Source organism: Lissotriton helveticus, chromosome 7 (genome assembly GCF_964261635.1).
Source record: "Lissotriton helveticus chromosome 7, aLisHel1.1, whole genome shotgun sequence".
Classification (NCBI taxonomy): Eukaryota; Metazoa; Chordata; class Amphibia; order Caudata; family Salamandridae; genus Lissotriton; species Lissotriton helveticus.
In genome coordinates, this window is record NC_136068.1 from 974,445,218 (window position 1) to 974,463,819 (window position 18,602).

At 44.2% G+C, this 18,602-nt stretch overlaps 1 protein-coding gene across 4 annotated transcripts in view; it reads left to right on the top strand.

Moving 5' to 3' along the window:
- The window catches only part of HMGXB3 (HMG-box containing 3), a 526,740-nt gene that overhangs the window by 345,079 nt on the left and 163,059 nt on the right, over positions 1 to 18,602 (top strand). For all 4 annotated transcript variants that reach the window (XM_078653572.1, XM_078653575.1, XM_078653573.1 and 1 more), the window contains one exon: positions 15,876 to 16,095. In XM_078653572.1, the coding sequence (XP_078509698.1) occupies positions 15,876 to 16,095 (220 nt within the window). The remainder of the gene's footprint in view (positions 1 to 15,875; positions 16,096 to 18,602) is intronic.

The window sequence follows — 18,602 nt, forward strand, 5'->3', positions numbered from 1 at the left end:
AATGGTTTTGTATGAGTAAAATGTCCAGCTAACTATAACACCACTAAAACTTATAGTTTTTTGAGTGAATTTCAAAGGTTTTGTAAAAGCTCATTCCTAACTATATAACTCCTGAAACCTATGGTTTTTTCAGTGAATTTCAAAGGTTTTGTAAATGCTAATTCCTAACTATATAAGGCCTGAAACCTATGGTTTTTTCAGTGAATTTGCAAGGTTTTTTAAATGATAATTCCTAACTATATGAGGCCTATGGTTTTTTCAGTGAATATATATATATATATATATATATATATATATATATATATATATATATATATATATATATATATATATATATATATATATATATATATAATTTCCACCATACATGAATAACATGCATGAGAAACAACAATAAAGTTTATTTTGGAACTGTTTTAATGCTCAGAAAACAGTAGAAATTCTTCTAAAACACTGAAAGCATAGGAAGCTCTCAGGCTGCATTGCAAACACACAGTCTAAAAAGACTGAAAAGCTAACCTGTAGCTGCATGCAATAAACTGACACCGTGCCTTTAAGGCACTCCTGACCCCCAGCTTCCCATCATGCCTCAGGGGTGACAGTTAGGTCAGTTGTTCTTTCCGGCTCCTTCTGGAAGGATCCTGGCAACACAGCTCCACTCTTTTCTGATTTCTTCAGAAAAATCTTTTCACTTTTAACAACTTTTTCTCTTTACTTCAACGTTTTACAGCTGTAGAAGTAAGAGACTGTCTTTTTTTGACAGATTAGGGCATTTTTAACACCTTAAAATGCCTTCTCTTTTTGACTCTTGCCCTTCTTGTGGTCATACTCTCATGAGGTCTGTATCCTTTGTCTCCCTGAAGACCATGACCCAAAGGCCCGCTCTCACTGTCAGCTCCTGACCAGCAGAACTTTGAAAGACAGAGAGCGAATTCGTATCTATGGCCTGTCAAGAAGGGCTCCAAGAGGGCTAGAACATCTTCTAGAAGTAAGTCCTCGCGTCCTTCAGCTTCAGCGTTGGGCTCGGCGCTGAAAAAAGATCTTCAAATGGGTCATTTGTCGAAGAAAAGACCCTCGACAGTGGACTTGCCATCGAGAGAAGGTATGTCGCCGCCGTCGTCAACCCGGCGGCGATCGGCGTCAAGAGACAGGACTCCTCCGCCGTCGTCAACCCGGCGACGATCGGCGTCAAGAGACAGGACTCCTCCGCCGTCGTCAACCCGGCGACGATCGGCGTCGAGGAGCAGAGACCCTCCGCCGTCAACCCGGCGACGATCAGCGTCGAGGAGCAGAGACCCCCCGCCGTTGTCAACTCGACGACGTTCGGCGTCGAGGTACCAAGGCCATCCGTCGACGCCGGTAAAGCGTTCGACGTCGAGGGCAGGTTCTCTTCTGTCATCGCAATTCCACCAGCGATCGATGTCGAGAACGAGGACACCTCCGCCGTCGTCAACTGGGCGACGATCGGCGTCGAGGTTAAAGTCTCCGTCGATACGTTCGGCGTCGAGGGCGAGACAAACCCCTCCGCCGTCGTCTCGAAGACCTTCGACGTCGAGACTGAATCCATCTCCGCCGTCGTCTAGAAGACATTCGGCGTCGAGTGAGAGACATCCTCCGTCATCGGCGTCTCATCGCCGTTCGACGTCGAGAGAGCACTTACCTGCGTCTCGTCGGCACCGTTCGACGTCAAGGGTGCGTTCGACGTCGAGAGGACGGCAGGAGCCTAGTTCGGCATCCAGAAGGCGTTCGACGTCGGGACAGACCTCAGTGAGATCTGGAGGCTCAGTGGTCCTGGTGACAGTCGGCTTCATGACATTCGTCTCCTCAATCTTCCAGGAGGGCTTCTTCAAAGTCGCCCACTCCGGAACCTGCTTCCCGCGTTCGCAAGTCTCCTTCACGATCCAAGGGAGCCCCTGCTGTGACTCAGTTGTCTCCAAGGTGGAACCTCCCTGCAAGTCACTGGAAGACTCTGGGGCAACAAGGCGAATGCAGGACTATGCCAGCTCTGTGCATAGGTCTCCTTTGCAGAGACTAGTGGACGAAGCAGACAGAGCGAGCCCTCCTAGACAAAGACAGGAGAGGTCTCCGGAGGCAAGGCGCCACAGGTCTCGCTCTCCGAGACGCGAGGACCGCACTGGGAGATTGAGAGAAGTGAGGATTTCTACGCATCGACGACATAGGAGAACACCAACTACGTCTTCCTCTACCCGATCCTCCAAGAGGGATTACTCTCCCACACTATCGGACAGCCCATCTACCAGGGTCTCTCCCATAGACGATATTGCCACCTACCATGAGGTTTTGCAAAGAGGTGCACAAAAGCTTAATATTGAGATGTCTGTCCCGCAAGTCACGACAACAGTGATTTTCGAAACTCTTCATAAGAAGTCAGAATCTCGACCTCTGCTGCCACTGGTTCCTGGAATCCTTGACCCAGTCATGGACACGTTTTTAACACCGGCAACCATTAAGGCGGTTCCAGCTCGTCGCTGGAAAAAATACAAGCCGGCTACCTCAGATCCAGTCTTCGTCAAGACAGACCCTCTTGCAGACTCTGTCATTGTGGCAGCAGCAAAAAAGACACATGCTGTTTCGGCCACTTCTTCTGTTCCACCAGACAAAGACAGCAGGACCCAGGACTTGTGGGGTCGCAAGGTCTGCACTTCTGCTGCAACTTCTCTTAAGGTCTCCAGCGCGGCTGCGTTGCTTGGCAGGTATGACAGATCTCTTTGGGACTCTTTGGAGCGTTTCCAAGCCAAGCTCCCAAAAGAAGACCAGAAAGATTTCGCAGAGATAGTCACAGAGGGATCTCTGGTGGCTAACCAAGCAATAAGCACTGCGGCAGATGGTGCGGTGTTATCAGCGCACTCTTATGCGCATGGAGTATGCGCCAGAAGATCCTCCTGGTTGCGGCTAACAGGACTTTAGCCAGACGCGCAGCAAAGGATCATGAACCTCCCGTTCTCCGGCTCTTCTCTCTTCGGCTCCCACGCTGACGAAGAGATGACTAGGATGAAGACCGAGTTGGACACGGTCAAGGCAGTTGGGCTGGAGAAGAAAAAATAAGTTAAGCGCCGCTACAAATCCAAGCGTGGCAAAGGGTCTCAACAGAGGGTTCAAACCCCTCAGTGGTCCAAAAATAAGAACATGGGGAAGACCCAGTTTCGTGGAGGAAAGTCCATGAGAGGTAGAGGTGGTCACCAACAGCAGTCCTCTACCACGACGAGAGGAGGGAAGTCATGAGCAGTGGCTTCCTCCGCCTCCGTTGCCCACTCCAGTGGGAGGAAGTGCTTCTCAACATCTAACAGAGTGGGCCAGCATCACAAAAGATCGCTGGGTGCTGAATATACTGAGCAATGGATTTGCGCTACGTTTCCGAGCGCTTCCGAAGGACATTCCACCAAAAAAGTCTCGTCCCCATCAATTACAGCTGCTTCGAAAAGAGGTGAGAGCTCTTCTCCAAAAGCAGGCGATAGAGGAGGTTCTGCCCTCCCAAAGAGGAAAAGGAGTTTACTCCAGATACTTTCCTGTCCCCAAAAAAGATCAGGAGTGCAAGTTTCGACCAATTCAGGACCTTCGATTACTGAACAAAATCATAGTGAAGGAAAAGTTTCGCATGTTGGCCCTTCACCAAATATGTCCACATCTGCAAGTAGGGGATTGGATGTGTTCGGTGGACCTCCAAGATGCGTACTTCCACATCTCCATTGCAAAACGACATCGGAAGTACCTGCGGTTTGTGGTCGGTCACAAACATTACCAGTACAAGGTCCTGCCCTTTGGTCTGAAGTCCGCTCCGTGAGTCTTCACCAAATGCATGGCAGTGGTGGCAGCTTTTCTTCACAGAGAAGGACTTTTCGTATATCCATACTTGGACGACTGGCTGCTAAAAGGTCCTTCCCCACTGCAAGTGAGTCACGACCTCCAGTTCTGCCTGCAGCAGTTGCACGACCTCGGGCTGCATGTCAACAGGGACAAGTCGGCGCAGCAGCCCACGCAGACCATTCACTATCTCGGCTCCGTTCTGGACACAGGCGTGGGAAGAGCGTATCCTTCGGAGGAGAGACTGTCTTCCATGAAGCACAGATGCAGGCTTCTGCTCCAAGCGCAGAATCCGACAGTCAGGCAGGTGGCATCCCTGCTAGGATCCATGGTGTCCTGCATCTTCCTAATTCCCAACGCCAGGCTGAGGATGCGTCCTCTGCAGCAGACTCTGGAGGACCTGTGGGATCAGTCGGCAGGTCGCTGGGAGGATCAGATCTCTCTCAGGCGGCCAGATCCTCACTCTCATGGTGGACCCAACAGCGGAATCTGATGGTGGGAGTCCCTTTTCACCAACCGCTACCAGTGCAATCGGTGGTGACAGACGCATCTCTGCAAGGCTGGGGCGCGCACATGGGATGCCTCCAGATTCAAGGACAGTGGTCGGCAAAGGAACAGACCTACCACATCAACATGCTGGAACTCCGGGCAGTCCATCTAGCTCTGAAAGCTTTCCTGCCTGCGATCGAGTCCGATTCAGTCCTGGTCCGATTCAGTCCTGGTCCAGACAGACAACACGACGACCATGTTCTACCTGAACAAGCAAGGTGGAACTCGGTCACGTCCGCTCTCCCTGGAGTCTCAGACCATCTGGCACTGGCTGCTCGCCCGGAACCTCTCGGTGGTGGCGGTGCATCTTCCAGGAGAGCTAAACGTCAAGGCAGACGCTCTCAGCAGGCACTTCGAAGATCAGCCAGACTGGGTGCTGCACGACGAGGTGGTGGCAGACCTTTTCCATCGTTGGGGTCGTCCGGAAATAGATCTCTTCGCGGACGACGAAAACACAAAATGCCACGCCTTCGCGTCCAGATTCCACCGTCCAGGGACAAGAGGGAATGCTCTTTTGATGAACTGGTCAGGGACATTTGCCTACGCCTTTCCTCCGCTGCCCCTGATCCCGAAGGTGGTGTCCAAGCTACTCAGATCCAGCATGACTATGATTCTGATAGCTCCAGACTGGCCACGGCAGTGGTGGTACCCGGACCTTCTACATCTGTCAGTGCTCCCGCACAGGAGACTACCTTGCAGGCCGGACCTGCTGTCCAAGATGGGAGGGAGGATTCTTCATCCCAACCTTCCCTCACCGAGCTTGAGAGCATGGCTCCTGAAGTCCTACAATACGGACATTTAAATCTGCCTCCTGATTGTATGCATATTTTAAAGGAAGCAAAAAGACCATCCACAAGAACGTCATATGCGTTTAAATAGAAGAGGTTTTTTCTTTGGTGTAGAGAGCATCACTTTGATCCCACGAAGGGACAGGAGGATGTTATTCTCCCTTACCTTCTGTACCTAGCAAGATCTGGTCTTAAGTATGCTTCGATCAGAGTGCATTTGTCTGCCATTACAGCTTACAGGAAGTCACCTAGTCAGCCCTCCTTTTTCCAAATGCAGGTGGTTAAGGACTTCTTACAGGGGCTAAATAAAGTGTATCCCCTGTTAGAAACCCTTCGCCTCCGTGGGAGTTGAACCTGGTGTTATCTAAGTTGATGGGCCCTCCCTTTGAGCCCATCCACAGAGCTTCCTTGCAGCACCTATCTTGGAAGGCCGCTTTTCTAGTCACGATTACATGAGCGCGCAGAGTAAGCGAGATACAAGCGCTATGTTCCAATGAGCCTTACACTGTTTTCCACCATAACAGAGTAGTCTTGAGGGCGCATCCTTCTTTTCTCCCTAAGGTGGTGTCTGATTTTCACATCAATCAGTCCATTTCCCTGCCATCTTTCTTCCCTGATCCCGCGACCCCAGCTGAGTGGTCGCTTCATTCCTTAGATCTTAAAAGAGTACTCAAGTTCTACTTACAGAGTACAAAAGAGATAAGGAAGACAGATCAATTGTTTGTTAATTATGGCGCCATGAGACCTGGCTTCCCAGCCGCTAAGAGATCCATTTCAAGATGGATTGTTTCATGCATTATCTTAGCTTATCAGCTGGCGAAAAGGCCCTTACCTTTACCTCCCAAGGCTCTTTCCACCAGGGGGAAAGCGGCCACTGTTGCATTCTTGCATGATGTCCCTATGTCAGAAATTTGCAAGGCCCCAACCTGGAAATCAGTTCATACTTTTACGAGGCACTACTGCCTAGAGTATGATTCCAGGGCTGATGCTCAAGTAGGCCAGGCCTCCTTGAGGAATCTGTTCGGATAGTTGTTTTTTACTCTATCCTAGCTTGGTGTTTTTAACTAAGCTTACTAATTATATTTACTGTATTTTTCCTTTGCCCGCAGGGAGATGAGGTGAGGCTCGCTATTCTATTCTAATGCTTATGACTATTGATGAGGATCCCCTGGAACAGAAGGATTAGTTACTTACCTGTAATCCTAGTTCTCTTCCAGGGGTATCCTCATCAAAGTCATAAGCAACCCTCCCGCCTCCCCGGGCAGAGGACTATTTTAAGTTAGAGATATTGTTAACCTCTTAGTTTCATGTTTTTTTCAGTCTCCGCAAAGAACAACTGACCTAACTGTCACCCCTGAGGCATGATGGGAAGCTGGGGGTCAGGAGTGCCTTAAAGGCACGGTTTCAGTTTATTGCATGCAGCTACAGGTTAGCTTTTCAGTCTTTTAGACTGTGTGTTTGCAATGCAGCCTGGGAGCTTCCTATGCTTTCAGTGTTTTAGAAGAATTTCTACTGTTTTCTGAGCATTAAAACAGTTCCAAAACAAACTTTATTGTTGTTTCTCATGTTTCTAATGCATGTTATTCATGTATGGTGGAAATTCTTTACAGCATAATTCAGCTCTACTGTTTATTAGGCTACAATTGCTTATATATATATATATATATATATATATATATATATGTATATATATATATATGTGTATATATATATGTGGGGCACATATAATATAGTGTTTCCGGGGTCCCGCGCATGGGCGGGAATATTCTAATGCTTATGAGTTTGATGAGGATACCCTTTGGAAGAGAACTAGGATTACAGGTAAGTAACTAAACCTTCTCTACTATATAGATAGAACTAAATCTTTTCGCAATACAAAACAATTGTTTGTATCTTTCTCTCCGCCTCATAAGGGCAACCCCATCTCTAAAGGTTGAATTGCAAGATGGATTGTAAAATGTATACAAATATGCTACCAAAAACAAAACGTACATTAACAGTTCCTCCTAGAGCGCATTCCACACGCAAACTAGGAGGCTCTATTGCTTTCTTAGGGAACATTCCCCTAGAAGACATATGCAAGGCAGCAACATGGTCTACAACACACACCTTCACCAAACACTACTGTGTTGATGTGCAAGCCAAGCATCAAGCTGCAGTAGGCCAAGCTGTCCTTAAAACTCTCTTTCAAACTACTGCAACAGATACAGGTGACAACCGCTAGAGGAGACACTGCTGCACAATCGATGCTAAGTGTACAATCTGCTAAAACAACAGTGGTCCCATGCAAAATTACAGTTCAAAACCAATAAACATAGACGAAATCAAATCTATGTTTTGGAGTGACATGTCCAGCCGGACAGAGGTCCTTCAAGTTTACTTAATAAACAAATATCCAGAATAAAACAAGAATACCTTCCACAATGCCCCTGTGAGGTACACAAGCCTGTGCCCAACACTAGCGGGGTGATTACAGTTGAAGAAAAATAGGAAAGGTTTTAAGGCAAACTAACGTTTTTCTGTTTACACATTCATTGCACAGAAAATATCGAATAGCACCATTACATCAAATTAAACAACCAAATATGTTTGTATAAGGTGCATGAGCAAGTCGACGGCGTTTCGGTTCCCCTAAAGGGTAATGGGAACCATCATCAGGACAAATAAATAATTGCCTTATTACACTAAACCTCAAATTGCCTAAAAGAAAAGAAAATAGGGATAAATAAGAAAAGTACAATTTTTAAGAACAAGGCATTAATAATTAGACAATACAATGGAGTGACTCTTTGTGCAGGGTGCTAAAAACTTTCTTTATGCCGGGTGAAAATATCGCGTTGTTTCTATAGGTGGGGTGGTGGTGGCAGCAGTGAACCTATGGGTCTAAGTACGGATGTCAAATAATGATAGCCAGTGCCTCTTAACGAAATTACTTCAATGCAGGATGCAGTGAGCAGGCACACGGATCGAAATAATGGTGCCTATGTAAAACCTGTTTACAAACCGCTATGAACGGTGAAATCATGCTTTATGTCAAGACCGAGAGGCGCGCTCTGCTTACCGAGGCAGTGCATGATTGTCAAGGGGCAAATCGTTCCAATAGGCTTACCCTGGCGTCGTCCTGTTGCGACCCTGTAACACGGACATTGGCTGTCTGAATTCGGTAAGACTATCTGCATGATACGCTCCGCATAGTTTCAGTTGGGATGATTCCCGCCCTCTAACTTCCAGATTATCCCCCCATATAGGACTGCTGGCACGGGCTAATTTGAGCAACGATTTGCCCCTTGACAATCACGCACTGCCTCGGTAAGCAGAGCGCGCCTCTCGGTCTTGACATAAAGCATGATTTCACCGTTCATAGCGGTTTGTAAACAGGTTTTACATAGGCACCATCATTTCGATCCGTGTGCCTGCTCACTGCATCCTGCATTGAAGTAATTTCATTAAGAGGCACTGGCTATCATTATTTGACATCCGTACTTAGACCCATAGGTTCACTGCTGCCACCACCACCCCACCTATAGAAACAACGCGATATTTTCACCCGGCATAAAGAAAGTTTTTAGCACCCTGCACAAAGAGTCACTCCATTGTATTGTCTAATTATTAATGCCTTGTTCTTAAAAATTGTACTTTTCTTATTTATCCCTATTTTCTTTTCTTTTAGGCAATTTGAGGTTTAGTGTAATAAGGCAATTATTTATTTGTCCTGATGATGGTTCCCATTACCCTTTAGGGGAACCGAAACGCCGTCGACTTGCTCATGCACCTTATACAAACATATTTGGTTGTTTAATTTGATGTAATGGTGCTATTCGATATTTTCTGTGCAATGAATGTGTAAACAGAAAAACGTTAGTTTGCCTTAAAACCTTTCCTATTTTTCTTCAACTGTAATCACCCCTCTAGTGTTGGGCACAGGCTTGTGTACCTCACAGGGGCATTGTGGAAGGTATTCTTGTTTTATTCTGGATATTTGTTTATTAAGTAAACTTGAAGGACCTCTGTCCGGCTGGACATGTCACTCCAAAACATAGATTTGATTTCGTTTGTTTATTGGTTTTGAACTGTAATTTTGCATGGGACCACTGTTTTAGAAAATTGCTCCCCGAGGTCCCTAGCTGACTGAATTGGGGTCCCTTGTTGTTATAAAAAATAAGTGTACAATCTGCAGCTCATATGCCTCGAACGGAAAATGCTACTTACCAGTATGCATCTTTTCTGGGCATGTAGAGCTGCAGATTCGTACACGCCCTCCCACCTCCCCGGGAACTGTATCTGTTCCAGTATTATCTTACTTAGATGCATACGCATGGACATCTCTTTTCTTTACTTCTACTAACTCCATCATTTCCCATCATGACGAAAAAACAATCTAAGGATGGAGCCGATGCCCATGCGCACTATCGTCCAAGGGAGGAGTCACTTATCTCGTGACTACAAAAGACTTCTTCCAAGACGACGACAACATGCAATCATCCGAGCCAAACACCAGGTGGCGATCTAATGCTAAGTGTACGAATCTGCAGCTCTACATGCCAAGAACAGATGCATACTGGTAAGTAGCATTTTCCTTTACTGAATACCCTCAAAACTGAATTACTGCTGATTGCCCCATGCAATCACTCTGCACCTACCCTGGACTGGCTAAAGCAAATCACAGCCTTGAACTGCACCTCTCACGTGGTTGATTCCGCTAAATCGTTAGGCATTACTTTGGACAAACTCCTTAATATGCAAGCTCACATCAGTGCCACTATTAGTGGTACCAACTTTCATCTTAACACCCTCAAGAAAATCAAACATTTCCTTCCGACCCAAGACATACAGCCTGCAGTACAATCCCTGATGATCTCTCGTCTTGAGCATGGTCTGGTGACCCTTACGGGGATGCCTAAAGCATGATTGGCCCCTCTCGGAGCCACTCTCAGCGCATCGGCCAGGCTCATCACAGGCTTCAAAAAACACAATCACATTACACCTTACCTTGTGCAGCTTAACTGGCTGTCTATTGAAGCGGGGATTCATTTTAAAATAGCTTGCCTCACGCATAAGGCCTTGCATCACAACACTCTGGCCTATCTGGCGAACAAGCTTGTTCTTTCTGTCTCGGGTCGGAACTTAAGAAGTATGTCCACACTTCTCTTGAAACCACCCAAATTCAAGAAGAAAAGTAAGTACAAACGTGCTTTCTCTGGCCTTGCGCCTAGAATTTGAAACACTTGTCCTACTGAGATTAGAGCCTATCCTTCCTCTTCCTACTTCAAGAAACAGGCCAAATTGTTTTTCCTGAGTGATCACTAACTGCATCGTCGTGTTCTTTTTTTACATGTCCCCTTGTTGACAGACTTGACATTTATCCTAACATATCGTTCTCCATTTATTTTATATTTGGTTGTTAATTATTTTATTTTACCCGAGGGCCCTCACCCTACAGTTTTGTCACCAATTTTATTATGTTGTAAAAATGTTTTCAAGCTCACTTTTGTTCGTTTTGCTGAATGTTACAGGAAATATTTTACACCCTAGGAGAATTTGTTCTAGTGTGGCCCTCTACCAGGTCCCTGATCTTGGTTGTGTACTCCTTGTTGTTTCACTATGTTGACCTCTATTGTACGGAGTTTATTTATGCTTTCATCTTTTGTACAGCACTCTGATACCCACAAGGGTCATGTTCACGCTTTATAAAACTTTCTAAATAAATAGGCATTGAAATCACCATAATTTACCAAACGTTCCTCATGTTTTGTCCTGTCTGTCAAAATCACAAAATGAGTCGAATATATCCTATTCAAAAGTACTGCTCAAACTGACCTACACTTGTGGGCAACTTTATCTACTGCTCACCTAGGAAAGAAACTTGCTGAATGACTTTAATGCCAGTGGCCTTACCCAGTATGAAAAAGGCCATACGCACATCGCAGAGTACCTACTTAACTCCATCATTGATAGTGCCAATATTATCAATCTGGCCTCAAATTCTCCTCTAACCTGGATGGATCTTCATCTCCAAGCATTTAATGTTTGCTTTCCTCAACCTTCCCACACTCCCACATCTTCGTTCCCGATAAAGAAATTGAGACTATGGAGACTGGTAACAAAAGGCAACCTACAATCCTCACTCCACTTATCTATCTACCTTTACTGCTGGCACCACTTCAGGAGCTTCTCTCCAAAATGACTGTCTAAGCAGCACTCAGAATATAGCGCAAAATCTTTGCGCCGCCGGACACACCGCATTTGTTTCCTACATTGAGGAATGCTCCAACTTGGTCAAGGAAATTTTAACCATTGTCAAATAAATCTTTCATCCATTTGCCTGTGCTCAGACAATTTCGTCTTCTGCTGAACTCTGCACCTCCTTAGCAGATTTCTTTAAGTATAAAATCTCCAACATCTATTTTAAATTTGACTGGCAGCCAGCTTTAAATGATCTGCCTTTCCTCAATTCCCAGTCCCCCTCGGTATCTTAGGCAAGTCTATCTTGTTTTACACCTGTCAGCCTACGCAGTTTTACCTCTACTATGCTCTTTCAAGTCGGGCAGCCTCTCCCAAAGACCAATGCCCTTGCGTCATCTTCATCTTTGCATAGTCCACTTTTGGCAGTTCTCACTTCTTAAACCTCTCACTTCAGTCACGTATCCTGAAGGCCGAAAGCATGCCAAGGTTCTTCTGCAACCCTCCCACCTTCAGGCCCATCTCTCTACTATCTTACCCCGCCACAGTCTTAGAAAAACTTATCAACATCCATCTTTCAATCTTTTTGAAACCAGTTACCTTCTGGACCCATCCCATTTCAGCTTTTCGGGACAGAAGCTGCTCTCATTCCAGCCTCTGATGATATATGTAGTACTATGGATCAAGGAGTTTCTTCTGCCTTGATTCTTTTAGATCTATCAGCAGCTTTGACATGGTATCTCCTGTTGCGTTGCTCAAGTGCTTGCACGACTGTGCCATCTGTCTCACCACCCTCAACTGGTTTTACTCATTCCTATCATTCTGCACTCTGTCTGCTTTGATTTTTCCCATCTTACTCCACTAAAGTCACTTGTGGAGTGTCCGAGGGCTCCTCGTTGAGCAGTAATTGTTCAATGTTTACATAGCCTCACTCACTTCTATTAGGAGATGCAGAGGCTATGAATTCCTCATAGCTAATTGTCTCTATTTTGGAAGACATCCACACCACACAACCAAACCTTAATGCTTGTATGTCATATTGCAGGCTTGAATTCAAGATAATTGCTTAAAATGTAATGGAGATCAGACTGAGGTGGTTCTTTTTGGAAGGAACATTGCTCATTAGTCCAGGCACTGGTGGCCCATTGAACTGGGGCCTGCCTCTTTGCCTGGAAATTTTGGTAGCACTATTTCTGTTTGCAAGGGTCACGGGTGGGGTCCTGCGTCTTCCCCTGGTAGTTACAAGTGTACTTATATTCAGAATCTGTGTGATGTTGCTGTGAGTTTCTCCTGCCTGAGCTTTGCTCATCACGAAGGGGGAGCTTTTTAAGAAAATCTGATGCTTGTTTAGGAGTCTAGAACACATGCTGCTTGCCAGCCTCTGGATGTGTAGATGGGCCAGATTTAAACTAGTACATTGGCTTTGCAAAGAGTTTGATTTACTGGTAAGAATTTCCTCTTGAGGTCCTGCACCACTATGGTAAATTCTGGGTACAATTGGAATTTACTGCCATCAAAGGAGAGTTGCTTTGTTATTCCCGCTAGGTGAAGTGCCACATCACGGTCACAGAGGATGAGCAATTTGGCTATAATGGTGCGAGCTGGTGTGCCAGGAGGGGTCCTGGCAGCCAAGGATCTCGGCGACCTCTCCACCACCAAGAGGTGCAAGAAGTCTTTCGGCCCAGACATCCCCAGCAATATCTTTTCCACATGTTCCTCCATGTGGCCTTTGTTGGCAGATTCGGGTATCCCTACTATGCTGAGATTATTATTGTAGGATCTGGCCTCCAAATGCTCATTTTTGGCAGCGATGACTTGCAGTGCTGACTCCATATTGCATAGTGGTTTCCCTTTTGCCACCCTATCATCTTCCGTAGTTGGTATTCTGCGCTCACTTCTGTAAAACAGTCTTTGTGTTTGTCAAGTTTTCTAGGGATGGAGTTCATGCAGACATTCAAGGTGTCCGTTTTGGAGTCTATAGATGGTAGGCTTTCTTGCATGTAGCTAGGTAGTCATCTCTGCCCCCAGTTGGATCAGTAGCCACCACCGCCAAGTCTCCCCAGGTCTCATCCTTTGACGGCTGTCTAGTGCCTTGACGGGTCTCAAATGGGAGGCGAGACTGCTTTTTGTCTGTTTTGCCCATGGTAATGCGCAGTGACTATCCCCAACAAGGAATCCGCCATGGGCCTCTTGGTTGGTTGATCGCACTTCCCCTATGGGTACACAGGCGCCAGCAGGCTCCTCCAGGTCTTCCCACAAGCTCCAGATGTCAGCAGCTGACCAGGTGATCACGACTTCTCACACACAAGTTGAGGCTCACCCTTCGGGGGAAGGGCACAAGCAGGTCAGGGGTCCACCAGCACCCAACTTGTTCCTCTCGCAGCTGTGTGGTAGTAGGGGGCTTGGTGTCCTGCCGCTGCACGGTCCTTCTGCTTTCTTAGCAGGCTTGCATGCAGCTGATGCTTGTTACTGTGCCGAAAGTACACATTTTTTAGGTAACCTTTCACTTTTCACTTAAATACATCCAACAACAACACATTTCATTGATGAAGATGTCAAGTCCTTCCTGTAGTTCAAAATTACATTTGAACTACCAAAATTGCTGATTGACTGGAATACTGCCATGCCCTTGGCACTGTGCTGCTAAAGAGAGCATCTCCAAACTAACTCTTCCCAACTGATATTCATCTCAAAACAGTATGACTACGTCATGCTTACTTTGAAAACCTAATGCTGAGTTTCAGGTAAAGAGCGAGTGCAATCAATTGAAGACCCTTTAATGAAGCCCATAAGACGCTCCAGGGCCGCAATCTAACTTAACTGTCCAAGTTTTTCCAGCAATACGTTCCACCCAAGAGTCAAGACCAGTCTACCAGACAGAGAGCGTCCAGGAAAACCCTCTCACTATCTCAGATGACTTAAGGAAGACCGGCTAAAATTGGGTATGCAATTGAAGTGGCACTTTTTCCACCTTTCTTGGAGACTTTTCCCCCTCTACCCCACCTTCCATTCCAAAGCCTGGAATTGGCATTGACTCTTGCTGTCTAGTTTACATAAATATTCCCAGAAGGCTGTTCTCTACCACTCTCTCATTTTAATCTGGGGTAACTTTACTAACAGCTTGTAGAACTTATAAAAAACACACATAAAATGAAAATATTTATTTATACATGGGAAAATGCATCCCAGGAATTATGGGAGCTTTCATGGCATCTCTTTATACTACACTATTTAGTCATTATAGCGCACTCACTCCGCATGCAATACTTTCTATCGTTCTTGGTGGAGACAAAGGATACTTTTAGGACATATGAGGATTTAGCATGCTCTGAGATCTACACGACTTGTAACTACTCTTCAATCAGTACTAGTTGAATTTCCAGTGGACACTGATGACACCCAAATGCTCTTCAGGTTACGGAAAACAACTTTGAAAATCAGGCTAACATTAATGTATGCTTGGGTTATGTCTTCCCTTCGACAAAGGAGAGTTTCCTCTGATTTAATGGATCAAATACTGAAATGCTGGTGATAGGATGGACTAAACATGATTCTGTCTCCTCCATTTGGCCCCCTGACCTCGAAACACCTCGAGTAACTATACCAAAAGCATTGAGTCAGGCCAGTATTTGTTATGCTGACCTCTTTCACACCCTAAGTGATTGCATTGTCTGAAGGAGTAAATGTGCAAATATCAAGATTCTAAAATATTTCCACATCAAACTGCAACTGAAAATGCTTCAATAGATTCTAGTGGAAGCAAAGCCCTTTATCTTATGGACATAGCCTATTGGGGTATTGGTCCCAAAATACTTAAATTCTCTAGTCCCCTGCTATTGCCCAACCAACATCTTTACTCTGATATTGTATTCATTGTCACTCAGCATTAGGAGTGCAGAAACCTAGGTAATAGCAAGCTGTGGACCAAAACCGAAGAGCTAGATCAAACTTTATGCTCTTCAGAAAACTGTAGAAGACACCACTTTCCAAAATGACCTTTAATTTCATTGTAAATACCGTCAAGAGTTAATATAAAAAACAAGCAAAAGGTTCCACCTCTCTGACCAGATTCTAATGACTCTTATAATCTTTCGAAAGCTGATGTGTCCTCCTTAGTGCATTCACCGTAAAACTCTATAGAACTCTTGAATAAATCAATGAGAGAGATCTGGCATACATCACTGCAAAGGTGTCCTTTGTACCTCAATGAAAGCCCCATTAGCTTCTGTCTCCTAGGTGCGGTGTGGCATATTTGTGCATTTAACAATTGATTAAGCACTGTGGTTTTTGCAAGTACCCCTAGTTTCCTTTAGGTATATCTCTATAGCATGAGAGGACTTTTCCTCCTCGCCTTAGTGGGTTGTGATGTGCGTTGTTTTACACTTAATGGCTGTAGCTCCATATTTGAAGATATTGGGTGGTATGATGAGGGTTATATTTTAGGTGGAAGAATTGTTAAATATATGGAAAATGCTGCATTTTCTTTCAAACTGCAGGAACTACTGCAACCATGATAACCCTGCTGTCTTTTTGCAGTTCACTTGGCCAGAGTTCCCAGTCAGTGGGGAGGTTAATGTGGAAGATTTCTGGCTTACCATGGAGATGGAAGTGATTGAGCAGGCTGCCTTCCCCTCTGGCATTCCTATCACCAAGTTTGATGCAGCAATTATTGCCCCCTTCTTTGCGCCACTGTTGAGGGGTTCTGTGGTGGTCAACACAGAGAAGGACAAGAACCTGGAGCAGCGATCAGTACCAGGTAACAGGAAAGGCAGAATGGTAGCATGTATATCATAAAACTTGTAACAGTTGTTTTACTTTCTCTCCGGTAGTCAGCCACTTTGATATGTGAGGCTTGATTCGCAAAATGCATTCTGTAATATGTAAAGAAGTACAGTAGCACTACTTACGTACTGCAAAATGCAATTCCCAAACCTAGTATAAATCTCCACCTCTGGTTCTCCTATCTTTTTATGGGGAGATCCCCATACATGCAAATTTACTACTGAATAGTAAATATGGAAGGGACAAGGGGAGCGTTAGGAGTGCTTAATAGTGAATAGGAATGTGTAAGAAGGAGTTTCGGTATGTTTAAGAAGGGTTTGAGGGCGTGGCAGAAGCCCATTGCTATTCACAGATTGCACTTCTAAGGTTACTACAGCCAAACGTAACCCAAAACAGTAGCAAAGATACTCCATCTCATACCTGGGGAAAGTCCAACACCACACGTTGCCAACCAATGGGACTACATCACCCTCACATACAAAATAGTGGAGCACTTAAAAAAGAACTTTATGGGAAATAATAACATAATTCATTAATTTTGGCTTGTTTAAAATATATATATTTAATGTTAAAACTAAAACTGTATAATGATGAAAATATTTTATGGTAAAGGATTTTGGTAATCTTTTTAATTTAAAAATGAACACAATGAATTTTTTTATTAAGTTAATTTAAATTAAACCTGTACATATCTTTTTGTAATTTTAAAACATAGTCGGGAAATATAAATAATGTATGCAGGATTTTAAATAAAAGTTACAATTAATTCAAAAGGAAGTCAGTAGTGCTTCAGCAATTATATTCTACGTTTGAAATGGACACAAAATAAATATGTATTACTCGTATACATTCCTATTTAACATAGCTATTTAAAAACAAAAAAATACGTTTATTAAAATGTTCCCTGTACTTCACTATAGGGAGATATCTTCTCAGTAGCGGTGACTTCTGCTTACATGGGAAATGTTACCTTTAGTGCTTTACACTATTAGCTTAATTTTGAATTAAATACTTAATTACAGTACTTATAAAAATACATTTAAATTATTTTTTAAATATTTATTTTAAACATTCCACCTAAAGTAACATGTTTGCATTATGTATTCTGAATTACAAAATACAAAGTGATGAATAGAAATCTTTTTTTTATTGTTGCATTTGTAGTACAGTAAAAAAGATTATTGATATCTTTAACCTAATAATTTCAGGGTGGACACTCACTTGAGAACACAGGGTTTATTGTTTTATCCCCTTGACACGTTATTGCCTTTATAATCCCCTTTTTGGAGGCCGAAACAGGTCAAGGGGATAAAACTATTATTCTGAAGTTACATATATTGTTTACTGACCACCGCTGGTTCTGTTATCAGTGAAGCATTTGGGGGAGGGGGGGAGGGTTTGAGAAATACACATAAATAATTTGTAAAGTGTACCAGTTGTATCTTCAGTTTCACTCTGTTGATTGCTCAAATAAATTAATCTGTTTCTGTAATAATGTCACTGGTTTTGTTTTCTTAGATATAGTATCGAAGTATTTATTACTGACTTTTTATAATTTGTCTCTATTAATTATAGTGGGTTGTAAAAAATAATTTCATAAAAATATTTACTCCACAAAGAAATCAAGAATTATTAAAAACATTTAAATATTACTCCTAACATTTAAAAATGGATGAACAGTGTATGTTTCTGATAACATTTCTTAATATTTTTTTAACAATTTTACCTAACAGTATCTCTGTAATTCCAATTAGATTGTCCCTCAATGATTCTTTAAAACCGTTTCCAGGGAAAAGTGTCCAGGAGAAAAATCAAGGAAACAGTTGTATTTTATCATATTTTTCCATGAAGAAAAGTATGTGTATGTATTGTATATCAGGGCTCTTCAACCTTTTCTGTAGCCAGAGCTACTTCTGATCAGTGAAAATAGTCTCAAGCTACTAGTGACTTTGATCAATGTTACAGTAGTGACCACATCAAATAAGACCACAATAGTGACCACACCTTAAAGGTCATAGCATCTTGTTTGCCTTTGGTGCCTCACGCGCGATCACGACTTTAAGACCTGCGTAGACTGCCACGCTATGAATCTGAAGGGCTTGAGTGAGCACTCCCTCAAGCTCCTGGCAGTTTGATGTGCGACGCTGCAACAGTCTCTATCTCATTTGAGAGGAAGGTCTCTGGATTGGTCGCAAGCTCAAAATCTTTGTTGCATTTTAAGTTATCATGTCACTCGGCCATGGGCTTTTCCTTTGCCCCTCAGCTACCCAAAACGACCTTTCGCTCCTCTCATGGCCTCTAAAGGGGCTTCCAGCCACGTCTATACCCGCCCAGCCACTATGGCACCCAAGCTTCCCAGCCCTGAATGGCCGAGGACTCTGTACCCACAAACTTTGTGGGTCAGGCAGTCAGGTCAGGGCAGAACACCTTCCCCCGCCAGAGCCGCAGCCTCCAAAACTCAAAAGTCTGTCTCCTTACTAT